The sequence below is a fragment of the Mustelus asterias genome, chromosome 4 (assembly GCF_964213995.1).
Source record: "Mustelus asterias chromosome 4, sMusAst1.hap1.1, whole genome shotgun sequence".
Taxonomy (NCBI): domain Eukaryota; kingdom Metazoa; phylum Chordata; class Chondrichthyes; order Carcharhiniformes; family Triakidae; genus Mustelus; species Mustelus asterias.
The window spans coordinates 140,840,109-140,866,967 of record NC_135804.1 but is presented as its reverse complement, the minus strand read 5'-3'; the positions used below and the strand labels follow the sequence as shown (position 1 = coordinate 140,866,967).

Sequence of the window (26,859 nt, the reverse complement as noted above, 5' to 3'; positions counted from 1 at the left end):
TCTCCAAAGCCTCCTCGTCCTTCTGGTAGTGCGGCGACCAGAACTGGACGCAGTATTCCAAATGTGGCCTAACCATTGTTCTATACAGCCGGAACATCATATGCCAACTTTTATATTCTATGCGCCATCCAATAAAGGCAAACATGCCATATGCCTTCTTCACCACCCTCTCCACCTGTGCTGCCACCTTTAAGGATCTGTGGACTTGTACACCCAGGTCCCTCTGTGTGTCTATACTCCTGATGGTTCTGCCATTTATTGTATAGCTCCCCCTTACATTAGATCTACCGAAATGCATCACTTCGCATTTATCTGGATTAAATTCCATCTGCCATTTCTCCGTCCAATGTTCCAGCCTATCTATATCCTGCTGTATTCTCTGACAGTGTTCATCACTATCTGCAACTCCAGCAATCTTCGTGTCATCCGCAAACTTACTGATAACACCAGCTACATCTTCCTCCAAATCATTTATATATATCACAAACAGCAGAGGTCCCAGTACAGAGCCCTGTGGAACACCACGAGTCACAGTGCTAACCACTGTGCCACCTTGCCACCCTACATTACTATCTGATCGTAATCTACACTATGCTCGAGTCCCACACTATATGAATGGCTATTAATGTCCTCTGAAGCATCTCAATTATGAACAGTCACTATTAAGAACAGAACTAATGAAATAAGTGGACCAATCTTTTGGAAATGAACCAGGCAAGATTTGGCATTCAACCTAGATAACCATGCAAAATCTCCCTTACTAATATCTGGGGACCAATGCCTAAGTTTGAAGATTAATCCCACAGGCTAGTCAAGCAATGGCCTGGCATAGATTGAGAAGATTGTGGTGAGCTGCCTTCTTGAACCCCTGCAGCCAATATGGTGTAGGTACACATACAGTGCTTTCACAGAGGGAATTTTAGGATTTTTATCCACTAATAGTAAAGGAATGGCAATATAGTTCCAAGTCAGGATGATATGTGACTTGGAGGGGAACTTGCAGGCTAACTATGACCTTCTAGGTAGTAGAAGTTGTGGGTTTGAAAGGTGCTGTTGAAGGAGCCTTGGCAGATGGTACACACTGCTGCCACTGTGCGTCAGTGGTGGAAGAAGTGAACATTTACAGTTGTGGATGGGGTGCCAATCAAACAGCTGCTTTTTTCTGGATGATGTCATACTTCTTGAGTGTTGTTGGAGCTGCACTCATCCAAGTAAGTGGAGAGTATTCCATCACACTCCTGACATCTGCCCAGACTTTGGGGAGTCAGGAGCTAAATTGCTGCAGAGTTCCAGCCTCTGACCTTTTTTGTAGCCACAGTATTTACATGGCTGATCCAGTTTGGTTTTTAGTCAATGGTAATGGTCAATGGTGCAGTTCTGGTCACCTCACTACAAGAAGGATGTGGAGACACTGGAAAGAGTGCAAAGGAGATTTACCAAGATGCTGCCTGGTTTGGAGGGTAGGTCTTATGAGGAAAGGTTGAGGGAGCTTGGGCTTTTCTCTTTGGAGCGGAGGAGGTTGAGAGGAGACTTGATAGAGGTTTATAAGATGATGAGGGGGATAGATAGAGTGAACGTTCAACGACTATTTCCTCGGGTGAATGGAGCGGTAACTAGGGGGCATAACTATAGGGTTCATGGTGGGAGATATAGGAAGGATGTCCGAGGTAGGCTCTTTACGCAGAGAGTGGTTGGGGTGTGGAATGGACTGCCTGCAGGGATAGTGGAGTCAGAAACTTTAGGAACATTTAAGAAGCTATTGGATAGGCACATGGAGTACTTCGGGATGATAGGGAGGAAATAGCTTGATCTGGATTTCAGACAAAGCTCGGCACAACATCGTGGGCCGAAGGGCCTGTTCTGTGCTGTACTGTTCTATTCTATGTTCTATGTAACCCTCAAGATGTTCTGTGGACCGTCTGTGTGGAGTTTGCACATTCTCCTCGTGTCTGCGTGGGTTTCCTCCGGGTGCTTCAGTTTCCTCCCATAGTCTGAAAGACGTGCTGGTTAGGTGCATTGGCCGTGCTAAATTCTCCCTCAGCATACCCGAACAGGTGCCGGAGTGTGTGGCGACTCGGGGATTTTCACAGTAACTTCATTGCAGTGTTAATGTAAGCCTACTTGTGACACTAATAAATAAAACTTTACTTTAAGTACTTGAATGTCGTAATCTAAAGATCAAGAGCTGGAAAGCAGGATAAGACTGGATGGTTCCTTGAGGGCCAGGGTGAATAAGATGGGCCAAATGGCCTGTTGCCAATTTCTCTGGTTTTCTATGATCTCTCCACTGACCTGGATTCGTGTAACTGCAATGACACTCAACATAGAATCATAGAATCATACAGTGCAGAAGGGGGTCATTCGGCCCATTGCACCGACCACAATCCCACCCAGGCCCTATCCTCATAACCCCATGCATTTACCCTAGCTAATCCCCTTGACACTAATGGACAATTTAGAATGGCCAATCCACCTAACCCTTTGGACTGTGGGAGGAAACCGGAGCACCCGGAGGAAACCCACGCAGACACGGGGAGGACGTGCAAACTCCACACAGACAGTGACCCAAGCCGGGAATCGAACCCGGGTCCCTGGCGCTGTGAGGCAGCAGTGATAACCACTGCACCTCTCAGCGTCATTCAGGGCGCAGCAATTTGATTGATTAATCAGCGACCTGGCCATTGAACTCGGTAAAACCACCCTACATCACGTTCTCTCACTCACTGTGGGACATGTTCTAGAATTAGACCCATTTATAGCGGCCTTAAATTACAAGAGCAGACACTTGAGAATAGAAGCTGCCGCCGCAATGTAAGTCATCTCGCCGCTCATTGCCATGCAGAAAGTTTCCCGCACTGTGTAAAAGCTACAGGATGCACTGCAGCAGATCACAGTGTTCCTCCGGCAGCACGTTATCCTTCAGTGACAAGGACAGGAGTGACAGTGTTGTGAGAACAGTGTAACCTCCAAGTTCCCTTCCAAAGCTGCAACACTTGGGAATCCGCCGCTGCTCCTTCGCCCTCAGTCAGGTCAATACCCCGGAATTCCCTAACTAAGCCCGTGACCATGGCAGCAGCATCACCACAAGTGCAACAAACAATTCAAGGAATATCTTGCCAGGGCAATTGAAGGATGCGCACTGAATGCACCGCCCGCATCCCTGAGAATTGGACGTATTTAAAAATGTGTATTTTGTATAAAAATCCAGGAATGGCTGCATTCCTTGTGTGTGTGCCGGATGAACCTGGAGTTAGACTCAGAAAATGTAAATATGTTGTAGCTGTCGCAGGGACAACAAACACTCAAATCCTCTATTTCCATTCACCATGAACTGTTGTAATTCCGAGTGAGCTTGTCCCACATGTCCTTAGACCTGATTTACAGCCGGGTTAATGTTTTGAATTTGTATCATTACAGAAATATGTTGCAAACATGAAATCCTCTTAACCTGTAGCAATTTTTAGACAGGGCAATAAATAGTGTAGTTTCTCACTGCTGTGTGGGTGAAGGGGGGGGGGGAGCAGGAAGAGTCTGTCACTGCCATTTAACTCCTGTTTTTAGGCGGATTCTCCAATTAAACCCATCACTTTTTTTCAAATCCCAAGGATTTGCACCGGGGCGCATGCGCGCACGGCAGTGCGGGGCGGGGGGACGGCAGTGCGGGGCGGCCGGGGGAGGGGGAACGGGAAGCGGGGCCGGTCAGCGATTCCCATCCTCCCAGAGAGAGTGAGAGGGTGTGGGAAAGGCCAACATGCACACTGTGCCCGCAGCTGGGGCGGCCTGAAGCCAGTCATTGAAGCAATGCAGCGACCACTGACTCAGCAAGCCAGTGCACTCACCCTGCAGGATTCTGTAGGTAAGTGCTGCAAGGTGAAAACTGCCAGCCTGCTTCTCCCACTGAGTCTCACACTCAGTGTCACCAGATCCCTCTCCCCATTCAGCCCATGTGTGTATTGTGACATGTTGTTAATCTGTGGCTCAGTCTGGGAGGGGGTTGCAGTGTAACAAGAGTCTTCTCCATCTTCACAGGGCTGTTCAATAAAAGGAAGAAAGCTTCTGTCTTGGTGAGTGGCGCCCTGCTGATCGCCTCGGTGTTAATTCTGACAGTCGGCTTGGCAGCGACCACCAGGACTCTGAATGTTTCCGTTGGAGGATATTACCCGGGGGTTATTGTGAGTAGTGGGATCGGAGAGAGAGGGGGGGGGGGGGGGGAATGTGTTCGGATTATTAACCACAATCACTTTTGTTTTTAACCCAGCACGCGTTTTATTGCTGGGTCTATTGTTTCACTGGCGCTATTGCAATAGAGACAGGTGCTGTTGACTGTTTATTTTCAAATTACATTTTTGCAATGTCGAGTTTTTCAAAATCTGTCGAAGTTTACTTTTTTGCCTTTGCACAACTGCTCTCGAATACTCAGCGGATTTCAATAACCCTAAAACTGTACTTATATAGTGTTATTTACAAATCCAAAGGACCAAACTTCCTAACCCAGAGAGGAGGGTGTAAGGTTCGTTATCACAGGGATGGAAGGAGTTTAAGGGGGACTACACGAGGGCGAAAGGAGTAGAAAGTGACAGTGACATGAGTTAAATGAAGTGGGAAGCTTGCGTGGAGCAGAATGAGCTGTTTGTGCTGAGAATTCTTTCCAGCTCTGTTTCTGATGCTACACTGGAGCTCAAGAGCCTTGCTGTTACAGAGTTCTTGACTTTACTAGAAGTAGTCCAAAGATGTGTAGGTTGGCCATACTAAATTAGTGTCCAAATTAGTGTCCAAAGATGTGTTGGAGAATTAGCAGGGTAAATATGTGGGGTTACAGGGATAGGGTCTGGGTATCTTACCCAGCATCTTTCTCTGTCAGAGTCGGTGCAGACTTGGGCCAAACAGCTCCTTCTGCACTGTAGAGATTCTATGACAGTCACACAGGGGAGGCTGCATTAACTGCATGCCTCATCCAGGGGCAACAGCCTGTGAGTGTGGGGAGGGTAGGTGAATTATTGATTAATATAAAAGATTTGATATAGATGACATATGGCAGGAGTTGTGCCTCTTGATTTTGTGTGATTGAGGCAGTCCCACCGTGCTGAGGAGCTGAATCCAGGGTCAGGTTCTTGTGGGAGGCTGGGAGAGATGGGTGCTAAAGTCAGGGGAGAAGGATTAAAGAGGGGATGACCTGATGGGGATTTGCCTCCAATGGACACAGGTGGCACTATAAGGAGGTACACCTCTTTAACTGTCCAATAGCAGACCACACACCTAAAGCTTGCTGGGCTTCCCATAAGAGTATGGGCCTTCCCCCAATGTGGGTAAATTTACTGGTGGTGCTTCAGTGAGATCTTTATGGTTACTTAAGTGCCTCAATTGGCCCAGTGGTGGGTAGGCTGCTTGATACTTCCCTCAGCCTCACACTCCCTGCAAAATGTAAATCCAGCCAGAGGTAAGTGGCTAGGCAGTGGGCAGGCTGCCTGCTGGTGCCCCCTGCCTTCATAACGGCTTGCGGGGGGGAGCTGGGGTGTGCAAAAGCCAGCCCAAGGATAGGGGAGCTCCATAAAATAAATATGTGCAGAGACATGGGGTGCCAGTTAAAGGTCCACATGGTGGCAGTGGGGCATGGTGGCACAGTGGTTAGCACTGCTTCCTCACAATGCCAAGGACCTGGGTTCGATTCCCACTTGGGTCACTGTCTATGCGGAGTCTGCACATTCTCCCCGTGTCTGCGTGGGTTTCCTCCCACAGTCCGAAAGACATGCTGGTTAGATGTATTGGCCGTGCTAAATTCTGCCTCAGTGTACCCAACAGATGCCGGAATGTGGCGACTGGGGGATTTTCACAGTAACTTCATTGCAATGTTAATGTTAGCAGACTTGTAATATACTAATAAATAAACTTTAACTGGTGGAAGGGAAGATGCAGACATTCTTCACTGGGCCAGTGAGGACTGATTTTTTTTGTTTTTGTTGTTGCTCTGATCAGAAAGCTGTGTTTGTGGGAATATAATCCATGATTTTCCATCTATAAATCATGATGGAGATTCTGGCTGCGATTTCCTGTGACATGTTAGCTGTGAAGGTCCAGTGAGTGCTGTGGTGGATGTGGGCTGAGGGTGCAGTGTGAGGGTGGATTAGGAAGCATTGTGTGAGGAAAAGGCTTCAGAGTAAATGTGTCTGTGCAGAGGGTTCATGGGGATATCTGCTGACATCCTGACTTGCTACTGCCCAAATTTAGCAATACTGTTGAGAGCAGGATTTACGAATGATGTCTGGCAACATCTGATGGTTTGCACGATGGCAGAAGCTTTTGCTGCTTATGTGATATATGATCTAAGCATGAAAACACTTATATGATACAGTGATGTAGCTATACCTTTTACTCTATTTAATAATAAATGGTGCAACACACTGGTACAGAACACTGGCACAGATTTTATCCTTTTTACACTACATTTTGATTCAGTGTTTAATATCAGTGCGTTTTTATAAATCACGTTGAAATATACTCTGCCACCTTATGCATTACTTTACTGCATCTCGAGAAGTGGTTTGTTAAGCACCGTTTTGTGTGTGTAGTGTCACCTTTTAACTTCTAAACAATCCAGTGGTGCAGTGTATTAGTGCCTGTGTCCCCACAGGTCAACGGGGAGGCTCAGTATGGGGACTCCGTGTTCCTCAAAGAAAGAGTAAAGCTGTAGGAATGATGTGTGAGGGGAAGGAACTTCAAAAAGGAAAATATGTACAATGATAAGGAAGTGGACAATACAAGTAAAACCATACATCGAAACGTAGAAAATAGAAGCAGGAGTGGGCCATTCGGCCCTTCAAGCTTGCTCTATCATAGCTGATCATCAATTTCAATATCCTGATTTCCCCCTTCACCCCCCCCCCCCCCCGCCTCCATTTCCCTTGATACCTTTAGCCCCAAGAGCTACATCTAATTTCTTCTTGAAATCACACCATATTTTGGCCTCTGCTACCTCCTGTGGATGTGGGCTGTCTTTTTTGTTACTTTAACACAGATGTAATTCATTCCAGGAATAATTTTTCTCCAAGCCTTCAGCGTTCTAAAAAGTTCGATGTAGCTTTTAAAAGCGTTACATCATGTGTCTGTCGGTGCCAAATCTCTGGCGATTTGCCTTCATTTTCCCCATTAAAAAATTCTGAAAGAGTGGAGTTATTAAAACGAATCTAATTCAGCAAGATCGGGAAGTACTTTTGATGTCAAAAAAGCGCAGTGTGAATTTTTTAAAACTGGTGTTTTGGTTGGTTTGTGCTCAATATAATTTTCATTGGTTTTGGATTGTTTCAGCTTGGTTTTGGATCATTTCTGGGACTGATTGGGGCAAACCTTCTTGAAAATAAAAGACAGATGGTAAGTAATAAAAGACTAATGGAAACCTGCTGCATGCTCTGGAATGAAGCATCTGTATCCCTCGGGCCCTGTGAAATATAGAAATGTGTAAATATTTATCAGTCGCAATGTTTTCTCCCAAGATCTCTGAATACAAAAAGGCATTAACTAGTCAGTGAGTATCGAATATGATCAGTGTAAAAGAGCCAGAGTGATTACATTCAGTTTAATGGATTGTAGTTAAAGCATTCCGTTAGGTGAGCTCCCATTGGAGGCAGTACCCCACCAGAGGTTATCGCGTTCCCCCTTTAACCGTGCCCCCCTCCCCACACTCCGCCTGGCCTTTTGAACCTGCCCCACACCCCACTATCCTCCCTCACCAAGACCCCAGACTTGAGTGCTTCAGCTACAACCCATTAAACTGAACGTGGTCACCGCGTTTCACTCTGAACCCTGAAGTACCAGAAAAGGCTCAAGGAATTTGGTTAGATTGTTATAAGTGATAGACAATACATGAGACAGGGTTTTCCAGCCTTTTCCATCGGAGGTGATCCCACCCACCACCCCAAATCCCCACCAGCCTGGTGAGTTCCTCACTGGTGGGATGGACGAGCCATGCAAAACACCGCAGACATCAGTGGGATCAGAACATCTCGCCGGCAGCCAATTGCGAGTCACCTCCACCGCCAGAAAACAGGCCACAGGATGTGGAGAATCCTGTCCATTATCTCCCATCTATTTAATTTGTTGTCTGTTGCTTCTGAAGAGGCTCATAGCGAAATAGGACTTCTGCTTTTAAGCTGTTCGAGCAGTGAGAAGCATGTCATAAGTTTTGTTCATTTCCTTTCCATCTTTTTAATCTTAATCGTCCACTCCTTTGACTTAATGACCCAAGTGCCTTTTCTATTCCTGCACTGGCCCTTTGACCTTTGATTTGATTTATTATTGTCACATGTATTAACATATAGTGAAAAGTATTGTTTCTTGTGCGCTATACGGACAAAGCATACTGTTCATAGAGAAGGACAGAGTGCAGAATGTATTGTTACAGTCATAGCTAGGGTACAGAGAAAGATCAACTTAATGCGAGACAGGTCCATTCAAAAGTCTGATGGCAGCAGGGAAAAAGCTGTCCTTAAGTCAGTTGGTACGTGTCCTCAGACTTTTGTATCTTTTTCCCAACGGAAGAAGGTGGAAGAGAGAATGTCCGGGGTGAATGTCCGGGCACAATGAAGGTGACCAATTAGGGCATAAACAAATTCCACTCTGTGGCACAAAAGAAACTAGGGTCACTTGTACCCTTTGCAAGCATTGACAAAGAGTTTGAACCCACAGAATAACCACAGGCATTATTTTCAGTTTATGCAACAAAGGCTTTATGCTGAAATAGGAGATTAAAACACCACATAGCAGATAAGAGCCCCTATACCAGAGGCATTTGTACTGAGGCTGTAATCTTTGGTCGAAATTTAACTTTAAATGAGCCTGGAGCTGGTTTAACATTTAGACAGATTTCAGAAACAGCCAGTAAAATAATTACTGGGCAGTTGGATGACTGAATTTAGAAATAAAGTTACCCTGAGTTTAATAGTTCACTTGGTGTCAGACAGTTGAATGGCAGCAGTCATACCTCTGAGTCAGAGAGTCATTAGCTTGAACCCTATTTCAGAGATGTGAGCACACAATCCAGGCTGACATTTCACTGCAGCTTGAAGGAGTGCTGAACTGTTGGAGGTGCTGCTTTATTAAATAGGCAGATGAAAGAGAGGTCCCATGATACTTTCTAAAGAGAAGTGGTTGGCAGTGCTGCCTCACAGTGCCAGGGACTCGGGTTCGAATCTCAGCTCGGGTGACTGTCTGTGTGGAGTCTGCACGTTCTCCCCAACTTGGTTTCGTCTTGATGCCCCGGTTTCTTCCCACACTCCAAAGATGTGCAGGTTAGGTTGATTGGCCATGCTAAATTGCCCCTTAGTGTGTGGGAGATTAGCAAGGTAAATATGTGGGAGAGAGTCTGGGTGGAATTCCTGTTGGTGCAGATTTTGGCCTCCTTTTGCTCTGTGGTGATGCTATGATTCTATTCCAAGAACATTGGAGTTCTCGCAATTCAGTCAACATGTATTCCTCAACCAACACCACCAAAATCTGATTAATAAATAGTGAGACATTTTAGTGTAGAAAGTAGAAGAAAACTTAAGATCAGAGGCTAAGCATGTTCAGATAGGGGATACTCAATGAGTGTCTATTTCCACTGGTGGAAATGCTTGAATATCTAATGAGCAACAAGAAACTTTAAGAAATTCCATTCTATTCGTAAGCAGGAGTCAAGTGTTATTTCACAGATTCTTTTTGGCACTAAGGCAGAAAGAACAGCAAATCTGTCGGGCTTATCTATAAAATGTGAATTAGTATATGAGGATGGATGGGAGAATATTGAAGAGTAAAAATGCCGATGTAAATGGAATCTGCAGGAGTCACAGTTATCCATAATGTTCTTAAAAGAAGATACTGCTGTTGCTGCAATTCTAAAAAGGTGTCAATCAGCCAGACTTTTAAAGTATCAATAGCAGAAGCTATAAGCACTTAATATCTCTATCCTGTGCAAATAAACATTGAGCCATTGACAAAAGAGATCACAGAAAAAAATAGCTTTTTATAACATCATAAAGTTGTCAATAAAGCAAAATTTTCACTTCTCAGCACCCGTGCCTACAAAGTATTTCCTTTAATGGGATTTTTAGTCTCTGAGCTAAGGTTCATTATGTATTGCTCCATACACCCCATTGTTACGATATAGTTCATTGCTTCAATGCAGAGTGTGTGCTTGTACATGGGCATGGAAGTGCCATGAGTTGGCTTCTCTGAACCGCACGTCATGCACAATTTACTCGACTCGATAGACAATTGCGAGGGGATAAGGGGAGCCAGCCAGGTTGGAAGTGCAGGAAGCTGGATCGCTACTGTAACATTATTCCATGCCACTGAAAATTAGGGGTGCCGGAAATGGGTGCAGGAATCCACTTTTTAAATGGCTCTGGAGTCCTTGTGCCCCTGCGAAAATCTGGCCCAATTTGTGAGAATATTCTCTGCATGGGTTCCTAGCAATCGACTTACTTTGACGTTACTGATCATAAAGATAAGGGAGGTGCAATTAATATTGTATTTGATTTACAGAAAACTTTTGATAAGGTCCACATTGCAGTTAATGACTGAGACAAGGAGAAACATTATAGAATGCAATGTATAACATTGGAAAATAAATGGAGAGTAGCCATCAGTGGTAGCAGAAGTTACAAGTAGAATTGCTCTTGTGACCCTTGGTATTTTAATCTGTGTGAATGATTTACATGAGTGTATGGTATGATGTCTCTAAATTTTCAGATGATCCAAAATCATGAAGCAGGTCATGTAGTGAAGAATATGGCAACTAAACTATAAAAGCAAGGTGTTTTAGGTAACTGGGCCAGTAGGAGATTTGACAAAACCCATTGTAATTAAATATAAGATAATTAACACTGGAAGAAGGAAACACAAAATTAGTGTGTGTATTAAATGGAACAGAGCTGATTAAGAGACCTCGGGGATGAAATTACTATTTCTGAAAATAGAATCACATTGAAGACAAAATTGATTTTTTTCATTAAAATTATGAACTGGAGGCATTTCACCAGTGGATGACTCCATGAACCGAACCGTACACAATACTGAGGAGATTTTTTTTGGTCACCGATAAGACATTTAAAAAAATTATTCCTGTGATCCGGGTGCCGCTGACAAGTCCAGCATTTCATAGAATCATAGAAATCATAGAAACCCTACAGTGCAGAAGGAGGCCATTCGGCCCATCGAGTCTGCACCGACCACAATCCCACCCAGGCCCTACCCCCACATATTTTACCCGCTAACCCCTCTAAGCTACGCATCCCAGGACTCTAAGGGGCAATTTTTAACCTGGCCAATCAACCTAACCCGCACATCTTTGGACTGTGGGAGGAAACCGGAGCACCCGGAGGAAACCCACGCAGACACAAGGAGAATGTGCAAACTCCACACAGACAGTGACCCGAGCCAGGAATCGAACCTGGGACCCTGGAGCTGTGAAACAGCAGTGCTAACCACTGTGCTACCGTGCTGCCCTCCAATCCTAATTGCCAGAGCCAGGGAAAGAAATCATTTCCCCCTCTTGCTTCTCCTGTTTCTAGGCCTTTTCTCCTGTCCCTACCCTTTAACCCTCCCTCAAATGTGAAAACTATTTTTTCCCCTTTCAAGATTCATCAGTCGATTCACCAATCACAGAAAGGTCCTAGTAAAATGATAACTCCCATTGTTGACATCTGGTTACAAATATCAGTCGATATGTATGTGCCATGGGTCATTAATGTTAAGAGCAGGAATGATATAATGCAGTGTTAGTTTGTGTGTGTCCTATTGATGATTCCACCATGACTACTAAACTAAAGCATCGTGCGATATTGTTAATCTCCCATTGCTTATTTACTACTCTGTACAGACAATAAGGCTGATTTCAGTAACTGCCTTATTGACATTCTCTGTACATTGCACTATAAGGATATGTTGACAGTAAATTCATATTTGAGGGAAAGATTCAATACTTGCGACCTGGAGTTTAAATGCAGTGCTGTAGTTTCGAGGAAGAGTGATATAGACACGAAATGTTAACTCTTTCTCTCTCCACAGATACTGTCAGACCTGCGGAGTTTTTCCAGCATTTTTTGTTTCTATGCCAGTATGTAGACTCAGTAAGAAGTTTAACAACACCAGGTTAAAATCCAACAGGTTTATTTGGTAGCAAAAGCCACACAAGCTTTCGGCTTTTGCTACCAAATAAACCTGTTGGACTTTAACCTGGTGTTGTTAAACTTCTTACTGTGTTTACCCCAGTCCAACGCCGGCATCTCCACATCAGTATGTAGACTCCCAGTTCTACAAAATGAGTATGTCCCTTGTTTAACACTGTTAGAAATGGCTCATCAGGTCAAAAGGATTAAAAATACAACAATTAAAAGCATTGTTGCTTTCTAATGAGTACAATTTATTAATACAGCAACATTTATATTGCTGCTGCACAGTGCATTGCTTTAAGTTTCCCAACTAACTTAATATTGTAGAGCAGAAATTCCTGAAAATGTTTAGAGCTGCAAAAATGGCCAGATTAAAATTCTGCAACTGGTTCAAAGGGATCATTAGAGTCATGGAAACAGGCTCTTCGGCCCAACTTATCCTTGCCGCCCAGTTTTTACCATTAAGCTAGTCCCAATTGCCCACATTTGGCCCATATCCCTCTATACCCATCCTACCCATCTAACTGTCTAAATCCAAAAGAGAAAATGCTGGAAAATCTCAGCAGGTCTGGCCGCATCTGTAAGGAGAGAAAAGAGCTGGCGTTTCGAGTCCAGATGACTCTTTGTCAAAGCTTAAATGTTAAAAAGTCTAAATGCTTTTTAAAAGACAAAATTGTACCCGCCTCTACTACTACCTCTGGCAGCTCATTCCAGACACTCACCAACCTCTGAATGAAAAAATTGCCCCTCTGGACCCTTTTGTATCTCTCCCCTCTCACCTTAAACCTATACCTTCTAGTTTTAGACTCCCCTACCTTTGGGAAAAGAGGTTGCCTATCTATGCCCCTCATTATTTTATAGACCTCTGTTGTAAACCATCATGATTTCTATTCGGTGTACAAACAATTCTTATCACCAGCAGAGATGTTGTTCTGCAGACCTTGCCTAATGCAGGTCCCTCAGGAACTTTAGTTTTATTTTAATGTATTTTTAAAGTTGAAAAAAAAAACGATGATTTGCCTGATTCCCTGTTTCCATTGAACTAGTTTCGATACTAGCCACTCGCCAGGAGCGACACGATGGCACAGTGGTTCGCACTGCTGCCTCACAGCGCCAGGGACCCGGGTTCGATTCCCAGCTTGGGTCACTGTTTGTGTGGAGTTCTCCCCGTGTCTGCGTGGGTTTCCTCCGGGTGCTCCAGTTTCCTCCCACAGTCCGAAAGACGTACTGGTTAGGTGCATTGGCCATGCTAAATTCTCCCTCAGTGTACCTGAACCTACTGTGGCAACTAGGGGAATTTCACAGTAACTTCACTGCAGTGTTAATGTAAGCCTTACTTGTAACTAATAAATAAACTTTAACCCTGCACTCAAAGGATACTTGCAGAATCTGAGAATCGCAGAAACCTTTGCTTTGCCCCTTGTCCCTGCGCACACTTCCATATTAACCTTCGTCCACCTTTAACTCACCTTTAACTCCATGTGACTATAGACAGAGGTTTTATTTCCAATTCACTCTCCCCCTCCCTGGCCGTACCATCTCTAAATACTCATCCTCTTCTCTCATCACCCTTCTTTCCCTTTTTCCATCATTTGAGAGCATGAATCCCAGGGTAATTGATCTAAAAATATATATAAAAATATATATATTTACCAAAGAGTATTAGAAGAATTTTGGAAGTCCGTGTGAAAGTGGAGGAAGCAGGATTTGCCATTGGAGAGGCAGTTCTGTCTTTTCCACATCTGCTGCTCCTCCAGCTGCTGCTCTGCTGCTTCTGACCTTGAAATGTTCACTCTGTTTCTCCACAGATGCGACCAGTTTTTCCCTGCTGCTTCCTTGTCTCTTCCCCCTCCTGCTTCAAGGGAAGATGCTTGCTTTAAAAGAGGGTCGTTCCATTGGGTAGGGGCATAGGTCTTAGGCACAGGAGTAGGCTGAGTGTGTGGACATCTGCATGGCAGATGCAGCATAATGTGGATGAATGTGAGGTTATCCACTTTGGTAGCAATAATAGGAAGACAGATTATTACTTGAATTGATGTAAATTGAGAGAGATGGATACTCAACGAGATCTTGGAGTCCTCGTGCATCAGTCGCTGAAAGTAAGCGCGCAGGTACAGCAGGCAGTAAAGAAGGCAAATGGTATGTTAGCCTTCATAGCGAGAGGATTTGTGTATTGGGATAGGGATGTTTTGCTGCAATTGGGCGTTGGTGAGGCCACATCTGGAGTATTGTGAGCAGTTTTGGTGTCCTTATCTGAGGAAGGATGTCCTTGCTATAGAGGGAGAACAGCGAAGGTTTAGCTGGCTGATTCCTGGGATGAGGAGAGATTAAGTTGGTTAGGATTATATTCACTGGAGTTCAGAAGAGTGAGAGGGAATCTCATAGAAACTTATAAAATTCTAATAGGGTTAGACAGGTAGATTGAGAAAGAATATTCCCAATGGTAGGGGAGTCCAGAAGTAAGGGTCATAGTTTGAGAATAAGGGGTAAACCTTTTAGAACTGAGGTGGGGAGAAATTCCTTCACCCAGAGGGTGGTGAATGTGTGGAATTCACTACCACAGAAAGTAGTTGAAGCCAGAAAGTTGTGTGATTTCAAGAAGAAATTAGATATCGCTCTTGGGGCTAAAGGGATCAAGGGGTATGGGAGGAAGGGGGGATCAGGATATTGAATTAGACGATCAACCATGATCAAAATGAATGGCAGAGAAGGCTCAAAGGGCCGAATGGCCGACTCCTGCTTCTAGTTTCTATGTAGGCCATTCAGCCCTTCCAGCCTGCTGTGCCATTGATTAAAATCATGGCTGAGCAGATTGCCATGTGAGCTCCACATTCCTCACTGCTCCCCCCATAACCATTGACTCCCTTGTCCGTCAGACATCTAACTCAGCCTTGAATAAGTTCATTGACCCAGCCTGCACTGCTTTTCAGAAAGGTTTCCACATTTGGAAAGATTGCCAGCAAAGTATCAGCTGGTGATTTCAAAGCGCAAAGCTCATCGTTATTGATGAAATGAATTCTCACTTCAACGGGAGAAATATCTTGTAGTTTCACTGCCAATCCAGATTCCACTTCTTGTTCAACCTTTTCAGGCAATGTGGTTTCTACGGAGGTTGGCAAGTCTAGTCATCAGATCATGCACTTGTACTTTTGCTGGAGGAGGATGAATGTGCAGTTTGTGCACTGTTCCACACTTCGAACTTTTTAAAGTAAAACAACAGACTGTCTTTTTGCCGAGCTTCGTCCTCTTGCCTTGCCCTCAATATTCTACGTTTTTGACTGCCAAATTGATAAGTGTTGCTTCATATTAACTGATCTTGATTTTAATTAATTTTCTGAAAGAGCAGGCTTTTGCCTTCCTCAGCCCTGGGGGTCAGGTCACTCCTGCGCCCCTCGCTGCTCAACGGCTAACCTGAGCCTTTGCAGCTGGTTTCATCACCTCGCGGCTCTTTCCCTCACCCCGCGGGCACCTCTCCTCACCTCTCCTCACCTCTCCTCACCTCTCCTCACCTCACCTCTCCTCACCTCTCCTCACCTCTCCTCACCTCTCCTCACCTCTCCTCACCTCTCCTCACCTCTCCTCACCTCTCCTCACCTCTCCTCACCTCTTCTCACCTCTCTCCTCACCTCTCTCCTCACCTCTCCTCACCTCTCCTCACCTCTCCTCACCTCTCCTCACCTCTCTCCTCACCTCTCTCCTCACCTCTCTCCTCACCTCTCTCCTCACCTCTCTCCTCACCTCTCTCCTCACCTCTCTCCTCACCTCTCTCCTCACCTCTCTCCTCACCTCTCTCCTCACCTCTCTCCTCACCTCTCTCCTCACCTCTCTCCTCACCTCTCTCCTCACCTCTCTCCTCACCTCTCTCCTCACCTCTCTCCTCACCTCTCTCCTCACCTCTCTCCTCACCTCTCTCCTCACCTCTCTCCTCACCTCTCTCCTCACCTCTCTCCTCACCTCTCTCCTCACCTCTCTCCTCACCTCTCTCCTCACCTCTCTCCTCACCTCTCTCCTCACCTCTCTCCTCACCTCTCTCCTCACCTCTCTCCTCACCTCTCTCCTCACCTCTCTCCTCACCTCTCTCCTCACCTCTCTCCTCACCTCTCTCCTCACCTCTCTCCTCACCTCTCTCCTCACCTCTCTCCTCACCTCTCTCCTCACCTCTCTCCTCACCTCTCTCCTCACCTCTCTCCTCACCTCTCTCCTCACCTCCTCCTCTCCTCTCCTCTCCTCTCACTGGCTGCCCTGCCCTCCTCAGCCCTGGGTTGAGATCGATAAACCTCCTGGCTGTGCTTTTCGCAAAACTAAGTTAAATAAGACATAGGATCTTCAGCCCTGCTGTCTCCCTCTCTCCGAATCACCTCAAAGAACATACAGACCAGTGTTTACCCGCTCTGCGGGGACCAATCAGAGTCTGATGTTGCTCTGCATTGCTTGCTGATAGGCTCATTTTGATCATATCAAGCTCTGATTGGTGTTCATAGACACCAGCCAGCGCGGGGGTCCCCCCCCATTGAACAGATACCTGTGCCAAGGCACGTGTGTTTCATTGTAAATCTGCCTCTGCCCTCTCCATAATGACCTGGGGCCCAAGGTCTTGAATGGAATCCTATGCCAGTGGCATTGAAAGTCACTGCTGCCTTAAATTTCTTTGTAAGAAGTCTCACAACACTGAAACACTCTCTGGGGCAAGTACTGGACAGCCCCACCTGAGCGATCCAAACATCTGAATCTCATCTTTAAGAGCCCTACTGCCTGCTCAATCATGGACCTGCTGGGAGGCACATGCAGCATGGTGGCTCTCCTCAGCAGAACGTTTGGGTGGCAAACTGGCATCAAAGGCCAGGTCTTCTGGAGGTATTCCTTGTCCCCAAGGAGCCAGTCTGGCAATCACTGAGGTCCTTCAAAAGCTCTGGCACCTGGGAGTGGGTCAGAAACAAGGCATTGTGAGAGCTCCCTGGTAAGGGAGCACAAACATGCCAGCGTTGCGTCCTGTGATCACAGATGAGCTACATGTTCTATCGATGGATGTGACTGGTTGTTGCCTGGGAGCTCTCAACACCACATTCATTCAGTCAACAGTGCTTTGCACGAGTGGGAAATATGAGATTGCTGCAAACTCCAACTCCCACTCTTACAGCCTGGCTTTTAGAATCCAGGTAGAATTAGACAAATTGGTTCACTCTCCTGAACAGGACATCTCTCACCTCCCGCATCCACTTGTATGTTGCTGACTGGGAGATGCCACACAAGTCCCCAGTAAAGCCCTGGAAAGAGCCACTGGCAAAGAAATTTAAGATGTGGAGATGCCGGCGTTGGACTGGGGTGGGCACAGTAAGAAGTCTCACAACACCAGGTTAAAGTCCAACAGGTTTATTTGGTAGCACATACCATAAGCTTTCGGAGCACAGCTCCTTCGTCAGATGGAGTGGTTATCTGTTTTCAAACAGTGCAAACAGACACAGAAATCAAATTACAGAATACTGATTACTGTGTATTGAAAATACACATCTCTTTAACCTGTGTTGAATGCTCCCTCCACCCACATTGTCTGTACATTTAAGACCTGGCTGGCTGTAGAGATTTGCATTCTAATCAGTATTCTGTAATTTGATTTCTGTGTCTGTTTGCACTGTTTGAAAACAGATATCCACCCCATCTGACGAAGGAGCTGTGCTCCGAAAGCTTATGGTATTTGCTACCAAATAAACCTGTTGGACTTTAACCTGGTGTTGTGAGACTTCTTACTGTGCTTACCCCAGTCCAACGCCGGCATCTCCACATCTTAAATTTCTTTGCCAGTGGCTCTTTCCAGGGCTTTACTGGGGACTTGTGTGGCATCTCCCAGTCAGCAACATACAAGTGGATGCGGGAGGTGAGAGATGTCCTGTTCAGGAGAGTGAACCAATTTGTCTAATTCTACCTGGATTCTAAAAGCCAGGCTGTAAGAGTGGGAGTTGGAGTTTGCAGCAATCTCATATTTCCCACTCGTGCAAAGCACTGTTGACTGAATGAATGTGGTGTTGAGAGCTCCCAGGCAACAACCAGTCACATCCATCGATAGAACATGTAGCTCATCTGTGATCACAGGACGCAACGCTGGCATGTTTGTGCTCCCTTACCAGGGAGCTCTCACAATGCCTTGTTTCTGACCCACTCCCAGGTGCCAGAGCTTTTGAAGGACCTCAGTGATTGCCAGACTGGCTCCTTGGGGACAAGGAATACCTCCAGAAGACCTGGCCTTTGATGCCAGTTTGCCACCCAAACGTTCTGCTGAGGAGAGCCACCATGCTGCATGTGCCTCCCAGCAGGTCCATGATTGAGCAGGCAGTAGGGCTCTTAAAGATGAGATTCAGATGTTTGGATCACTCAGGTGGGGCTGTCCAGTACTTGCCACAGAGAGTGTTTCAGATTGTTGCAGCGCCTTGCGTAACCAAGGGCGACAAAGAGATGTCTTGGCTGAGGGAGACATGGAGAACCATAATATCTCCTCCGAAGAGGAAGATGACAAAGGGGATGGAGCTGATGAGGGCCAGGATGTTTTTGAGTCACTTGCCGAGGCCATTGTGGGGTACAATGTGCCAGAAAGATCTGTGTCACTCCGAAAGCTGCCAGATTCCAGGCAGAGTAAACTGCCAATGCAAAGCACTTTAACATTTTGATTTCTATCCTCTGCTGGTTGGAAGACAACAGCTCCTTTTCAGTTACAGACAATACACTTTGCTCCCCACCTCCCCCCCCCCCCCCCCCCTCACTCCCAGAGCCAGGATAGGGTCCCCCTTGTCCTCACTTTTCACCCCACCAATCTCTGAATTCAAAGGATCATCTTCCGCTCTCTCTGAGACACCTTGGTCCACTCCTCCCCAACACCTCACCCTCTGCCCACAGCACCTTCCCATACAATCGTAGAAGGTACAACACCAGCCCCTTTCCCTCCTCCCTGCTCACCGTCCCAGGTCCTAAACACCCCTTTCAGGTGAAGCAATGTTTCACCTGCACCTCCTTCAATCTGGTCTATTGCATTCGCTGCTCCCAATGCGGTCTACTCTACACCGGAGAGACTAAACATAGATTGGGTGACAGCTTTGTTGAACACCTTGAGTCCATCCGCAATCAGGACCCAGACTTTCCTGTCACTTGCTGCTTCAACACCCCACCCTGCTCTCCTGTCCACATGTCTGTCCTTGGCCTTTTACAATGTTCTAGCGAACCCCAAAGCAAACTGGGGGAACAACACCTCATCTTCCGATTGGGCACTTTACAGCCTTCTGGACTGAACATTGAGTTCAACAACTTCAGAGCATGAACTCTCCCCTCCACCTTCACCCCATTTCCATTTGTTTTATTTTCTTTTCTTTCGTCTCGTTCATCCATTTTATCATCCTTCTTTCTCAATCCTATTTTTCCACTTTCCATTTTAGCTCTACTTCTTGCCCCCCCCCCCCCCCCATTCAGGGCAACTGCCACATTCCTCAGGCAGCCCCTTAACTATCTGTACCTCTATTCTGCCATTCACACATTCTGATCACTTAATGGGCATTTTGTAGCACCTTCCCAGCCTTCTGTATCCTCATTTACATTCCCTTTGTCCCATTCCACCCCCTCAACCGCAGAGGGGCGGCACGGTAGCACAGTGGGGCGGCACGGTAGCACAGTGGTTAGCACTGCTGCTTCACAGCTCCAGGGACCTGGGTTCGATTCCCGGCTTGGGTCACTGTCTGTGTGGAGTTTGCACATTCTCCTCGTGTCTGCGTGGGTTTCCTCCGGGTGCTCCGGTTTCCTCCCACAGTCCAAAGATGTGCCGGTTAGGTTGATTGGCCATGCTAAAAATTGCCCTTAGTGTCCTGGGATGTGTAGGTTAGAGGGATTAGTGGGTAAATATGTAGGGATATGGGGGTAGGGCCTGGGTGGGATTGTGGTCGGTGCAGACTCGATGGGCCGAATGGCCTCTTTCTGTACTGTAGGGTTTCTATGATTTCTATGAACCCTGGTCATCTAGACTCAAAACATTGGCTCGATTCTCTCCCCACACATGGCCTGCTGAGAATTTTCCAGCATTTTGTTTCAGATTCCAGCATCTGCAGTACTTTGCTTTTATACTTTACTTGAATGTGTCTTGATTTATTATATCTGGATTAAATTGAACTAGTTACCCTTTGCCCTGTTGGTGATTTCATCCTTTGGCATGTGCCAAACTGGGCTAATAAAGTTTTTAAAAAGTTTTTAAAAGTTTATTTTATTAGTGTCACAAGTAGACTTACATTAACACTGCAATGAAGTTACTGTGAAAATCCCCTAGTCGCCACACTCCTGCGCCTGTTCGGGTACACTGAGGGAGAATTCAGCATGGCCAATGCACCTGACTAGCACGTCTTTCGGGCTGTGGGAGGAAACCGGAGCACCCGGAGAAAACCCATGCAGACACGGGGAGAACGTGCAGACTCCACACACACAGTGACCCAAACCGGGAATCGAACCCAGGTCCCTGGCGCTGTGAGGCAGCAGTGCTAACCACTGTGCCGCCGTGTGGAGAACCTGCGCAGTACTCCATTCTCCTGCAGTCTCAGGCATCTCTGTCAGTACAATTGTGATTTCACCCCTGCCCTCACAAAGTCCATGTGCATGGCAACTTGAAAGCATTATCAAAGCTAACCTTGGCAAGATGCACTCACGGCACACGGCACACCTGCTCCCAAAGTGGGGCAAACCCTGGCAGAGAGCTCTTTCAGGCAAGGCCAGATAAATGGTTCCATCGGGGAAAGCAGCATGAGAACAACATTTGGCCCCTTGAGATCACTCTTCCGTGCTGTATTTCCTAATTGTAAATACAGAGCTTTCATGGGGGAAGTTCCAAGCGAATGCAACCACCTTCTTTTGAATATTTACACTTTGTGTTAATTTTGTGCAGAGTAAGGTTTGAAATGAAGGACTGGATTTTCTCCAAGATTCAAACTTAGCCTAATGGATATAAAGAGATGGCGTAAGCAGTGGACTTGAGGTCTCCATCTGGACCCTGAGGCAATGATTGAGCCATTAGGTTTCATTGGAAGGTCAATTGCTAATAATATAAATTATGTAACCTCATCTCAATCATTGTCTTTTTTTGTACTTGGCTAATTCTGCAAAAGTAAAGTTCTGCAGAGGCTGGAAATCTAACATAGAAACAGAAAACGCTGGAAACACTTAGCAGGTCTGGCAGCATCCGTGGAGAGAAAAACAGAGTTAATGTTTCAGATCAATGACTTTTCATTAGAACTTTTCCCATTTCTATCCTTTGCAGTCCAGAGACCCACTGATTCATATAACCTTAGAATCCCTACAGTGCAGAAGGAGGCCATTTGGCCCATCAAGCCTGCACCAACAACAATCCCACCAAGGCCCATAACCCCACGTATTTACCCTGCTGATCCCCCCCTGACACGAAGGGGCAATTCAGCACGACCAATCAACCTAACCCGCACTTCTTTGGAGTGTGGGAGGAAACCAGAGCACCTGGAGGAAACCCCACAGACTTGGAGAACATGCAAACTCCACACAGTGACCCGAGGCTGCTTTTGAACCCAGGTCCCTGGTGCTGTGAGGCAGCAGTGCTAACCATTACATTGAAGGTTTAGAATCACTGGTCAGTATCTGGTGAAATGAAGCTCTACTCCAAGTTGCAACCAGTGACTTTATATTCATGACAATACAACATTTGGTGGTGCTAAATACTCTCGAGTTAAATGTAGCTGTCACTATATCTGTTTTCTATGCAGTTGTTTAGATGTCTGACAATCCAGAATAAATTTTCTTAGACAATTCCTGTGGTTGTATAACAGGTAATTTAACCTGACTATGATAATGATCTATTTGCAGGATGATACAATGCCCTGAACTTGTATGAAACATTGGAAATGGGCTGATTATGTCGATTAAAAAGGTGTTGGCTATATTCATGATCTAAACCATATTGTAATACTCTGTCATACAAGAAAAGATTCTGTTTTCTAATTTGAAATAATCATTAAGGGGTACAGTTTTTTTTGCTCCAAAACTGTTGTAAACATGTGTAATGGTTTCCCATAATCCTGCAAGAATCTGTCTTAAGTTTATTGTAAGGAAGTCTTTGCAGGGCTGTGGAGATGGGGTAGGACTGATTAGACAACATTTTTTCAAAGATCTGGCAGAGGCACAATAGGCTTTGTTCTGAGTGACTCAATGGGGCAAATTTTCCAGTCCCACGTTACTGGAATCGTCAATTTGATGGAACATTGAAAGGTCCGATGATCTTGGGCGGGAATATCTGGTCTCGGGTCAGACAGGACTGGAAAATCCCACCCTATCATTCTATAATTTAACTAAAGCTGTGACAGCGTCTTAACAAGATGCAAACCATGCCTCATTGACGTAGTAAAACTGATTTCCTGAATGGCAGCTCTTTGTGAGGTGCCAGGAACACGTACTGGGAAATCCTGGCTGCTTTGAACACAATTAGTGAGTGGAAACCTCGGGAACACGCATGTGATTTCCTGGTTCATGTGATCCTGGTTGGAAGGCTCCCCACCAAAAACAAACATTTGGAAAACTGGAACTGCGCATTTGCCATTTGTGCACAAGTCATGAATGGTGTTCATTAAAATGCAGACAACTTCACAGATAATCTGCCAGCAATGTCCATGTTCCCTTTCTTTTAGTCTAATTTCTCAAATGCTTAACTTCTTTTGGTCTGTTCAAGCATCTTTATTTATTCTGTAATCCATTTCCTCACGTCTTTCAAAACAAAGCAGAAATGCAAAAACTTGTTTTTAGTTTTTGAATCTTCTACCCAGCCTGTGTTTCCTGTCATATTAAATGTACGTTCTATTTCTGTAGCTGGTGGCATCGATCGTGTTCATCAGTTTTGGTGTAGTGGCGTCTTTCTGTTGTGCCATTGTTGATGGTGTATTTGCTGCCAGACACATTGTAAGTATAACTCCCTTCTATCATTTTGTCAATGAGGTTCAGTTTTGTTTTTCCTATGACCTTGTGTATTAAGACACTGGGAAACTACCTTTTGTCTTCCGGTGATTTCTGGGCAGTTAGCAGCCATGGGGACAACTAATTTTCATTGACATGTTGGAATTAGCATGGTTACTAGAGTGAGTTTGGTCCCAGGAACCTATAGTCCATGCACTACTTCTACCAAATATTTAATAGATGAGATGGAGATAAATGTTGGAAATCAAGAACTCCAGGCTAAATTCCCTCGGGTTGAATCATGTCTTTTGCACATTCACGATTTTATTTGTGAGCCTTGCCCAAAGATGGACCAAGTCCTGGTTTCATAAGTTTATTAAAGGGGCACACAGTTTTCAAGTATTTTTGAAACAACTCATTAATTTGAACAGTTTGCTTTCCTGGCAGACGGTAAGTCCCTTCACTCATACACTGCATGATAATCATGTACCTTCTCAGTTACTTCAGTAAGTGGGCGGGAACTTTCCTGGCGTTCATGCTTGTGGGATCTTCCAGTCCTGCTGAAGCCGCAGCTGGCCGTGTGTTTTTTCAGCAGCAAGGGGTGCGTTCAACAGGAAACCCCTTTTGACAACAGCGGGACAAGAAGATCCCACAGCCGGCCAATGGTGAGCCGCCTTCGGGGTTCCCTGGAAAGTCCCGCCCGTAATCTTTCATTGCTATTTACAATGAATCATTAATAACACTTGTAGGAATGTCAGTTAAGAAACAACCGACAGGAGGGATATGTTTTACGCTATTCATCGGATACAATGCATTTTTGGGTTGAGGGGAAAAGAAAAGCTAAACACTGATCAATCTGGAAATTCCATCATGAGGAAGTTCACAGTTTAGGGATTCCTTCTTGTCTAGGATTTCATATAATGACAGCAGCAGGCCATTCATCCCAACCATTCTGCATTTGGGGGTGTTTATCTTCTACACCAGCAGCACATTGCAGAATAAGCCCACATACCAGCTGTGTTCTCAAAGAACAATACAGCACAGGAACAGGCCATTCGGCCCTCCAAGCCAGCTCTGACCATGTGTTCCTAACTAGACCATCCATTTGTATCCCTCTATTCCCAGTCTGTTCATGTGGCTATCTAGATAAGTCTTAAATGATCCTAGCGTGTCTGCCTCAACCACCTTGCTTGGTAGTGCATTCCAGGCCCCCACCACCCTCTGTGTAAAATACGTCCCCTGCATATCTGTACTGAACCTTGCCCCCCTTACCTTGAACTTGTGACCCCTTGTGCTTTCATTTATGACCTGGGAAAAAGCTTCCAACTGTTCACCCTATCTATGCCCTTCATAATTTTATAAACTTCTATTAGGTCGCCCCTCAACCTCCGTCTTTCCAGGGAGAACAACCCTAGTTTACTCAATCTCACCTCATAACTAATACCCTCCATACCAGGCAACATCCTGGTAAACCTTTTCTGCACTCTCTCCAAAGCCTCCATGTCCTTCTGGTAGTGCGGCGACCAGAACTGGACGCAGTATTCCAAATGTGGCCTAACCAACGTTCTATATAATTGCAATGGAGTTTAACACTGATAAATGTGAGGTGATTCATTTTGGTAGGACTAATTTAAATGTGGATTACAGGGTCAAAGGTAGGGTTCTGAAGACTGTGGAGGAACAGAGAGATCTTGGGGTCCATATTCACAGGTCTCTAAAGGTTGCCACTCAAGTAGATAGAGCTGTGAAGAAGGCCTATAGTGTGTTAGCTTTTATTAACAGGGGGTTGGAGTTTAAGAGCCGTGGGATTATGCTGCAACTGTACAGGACCTTGGTGAGACCACATTTGGAATATTGTGTGCAGTTCTGGTCACCTCACTATAAGAAGGATGTGGAAGCGCTGGAAAGAGTGCAGAGGAGATTTACCAGGATGCTGCCTGGTTTGGAGGGTAGGTCTTATGAGGAAAGGTTGAGGGAGCTAGGGCTGTTCTCTCTGGAGCGGAGGAGGCTGAGGGGAGACTTAATAGAGGTTTATAAAATGATGAAGGGGATAGATAGAGTGAACGTTCAAAGACTATTTCCTCGGGTGGATGGAGCTATTACAAGGGGGCATAACTATAGGGTTCATGGTGGGAGATATAGGAAGGATATCAGAGGTAGGTTCTTTACGCAGAGAGTGGTTGGGGTGTGGAATGGACTGCCTGCAGTGATAGTGGAGTCAGACACTTTAGGAACATTTAAGCGGTTATTGGATAGGCACATGGAGCACACCAGGATGATAGGGAGTGGGATAGCTTGATCTTGGTTTCAGATAAAGCTCGGCACAACATCGTGGGCCGAAGGGCCTGTTCTGTGCTGTACTGTTCTATGTCTAACATCATATGCCAACTTTTATACTCTATGCCCCGTCCAATAAAGGCAAGCATGCCATATGCCTGCTTCACCACCTTTTCCACCTGAGCTGCCACCTTTAAGGATCTGTGGACTTGCACACCCAGATCCGTCTGTGTGTCTATACTCCTGATGGTTCTGCCATTTATTGTATAGCTCCCCCCTGCATTAGATCTACCAAAATGCATCACTTCGCATTTATCCAGATTAAATTCCATCTGCCATTTCTCCGCCCAATTTTCCAGCCTATCTATATCCTGCTGTTTTCTCTGACAATGTTCATCACTATCCGCAACTCCCGCAATCTTTGTGTCGTCTGCAAACTTACTGATCACACCAGCTACTTCTTCCTCCAAATCATTTATGTATATCACAAACAGCAGAGGTCCCGGTACAGAGCCCTGCGGAACACTACTAGTCACAGACCTCCAATCAGAAAAAGACCCCTCCACTGCTACCCTCTGTCTTCTATGGCCAAGCCAGTTCTGTACCCATCTAGCTAGTTCACCTTTGATCCTGTGAGATTTAATCTTTTGCACCAGCCTGCCATGAAGGACCTTGTCAAATGCTTTACTAAAATCCATGTAGACGACATCCACGGCCCTTCCCTCGTCAATCATTTTTGTCACCTCCTCAAAAAACTCAACCAAATTTGTGAGGCATGACCTCCCTCGTACAAAACCATGTTCTCATATAGTCATAGAGATTTATAGCATGGAAACAGGCCCTTCGGCCCAACTTGTCCATACCGCCCAGTTTTTACCACTAAGCTAGTCCCAATTGCCCGCATTTGGCCCACATCCCCCTATACCCATCTTACCCATGTAACTGTCGAAATGCTTTTTAAAAGACAAAATTGTACCCGCCTCTACTACTGCATCTGGCAGCTCGTTTCAGACACTCACCACCCTCTGAGTGAAAGAATCGCCCCTCTGGACGCTTCTGTATCTCTCCCCTCTCACAAACCTATGCCCTCTAGTTTTAGATTCCCCTACCTTGATGTTGACTATCTCCTTGATGTTGACTATCTAGCTGATCTATGCCCCTCATTTCCATTTATTCCCTACTTAAAGTTCCCAAAGTCTCTGCTACAATCTCATTTTGGCAGTGCCTCACAACCCAAGGTATAAATAGAACTTTCTCCTGTTCACTGTCCGAAAACAACTTACTTTTCTGTTTTTTGCTCCTTCAGTCTTGACCTATCAGTCACTGCAAAGTTGGCAAAGTAAAGTAAAAGTAGTTTATTTATTGGTCACATGTAAGACTTACATTAACATTGCAATGAAGCTATTATGAAATCCCCCTAGTCGCCACACCCCGACGCCTGTTCGGGTCAACGGACCAAACCAGCATATCTTTCAGAATGTGGGAGGAAACCGGAGCACCCGGTGGA

General features: G+C 45.6%; 2 protein-coding genes across 5 annotated transcripts in view; one reads left to right on the top strand and one right to left on the bottom strand.

Annotated features, from left to right (window-relative positions):
* Positions 1 to 3,939, bottom strand: part of atp1b4 (ATPase Na+/K+ transporting subunit beta 4) — a 52,653-nt gene extending 48,714 nt beyond the window's left edge. Inside the window, exon 1 of the mRNA XM_078211843.1 lies at positions 3,840 to 3,939. The gene's annotated coding sequence lies outside the window, so the exon portion shown is untranslated. The remainder of the gene's footprint in view (positions 1 to 3,839) is intronic.
* The window catches only part of tmem255a (transmembrane protein 255A), a 92,631-nt gene continuing 69,408 nt past the window's right edge, over positions 3,637 to 26,859 (top strand). For 3 of the 4 annotated variants that reach the window (XR_013497670.1, XM_078211841.1, XM_078211839.1), the window contains exons 1-4: positions 3,637 to 3,856; positions 4,030 to 4,172; positions 7,303 to 7,365; positions 22,992 to 23,081. Coding sequence is in view for 3 of the 4 variants with exons in the window: in XM_078211841.1 (XP_078067967.1) it covers positions 3,802 to 3,856; positions 4,030 to 4,172; positions 7,303 to 7,365; positions 22,992 to 23,081 (351 nt within the window). In the remaining variant the exon portion in view is untranslated. The remainder of the gene's footprint in view (positions 3,857 to 4,029; positions 4,173 to 7,302; positions 7,366 to 22,991; positions 23,082 to 26,859) is intronic. The other variant, XM_078211842.1, reaches the window with a different exon arrangement.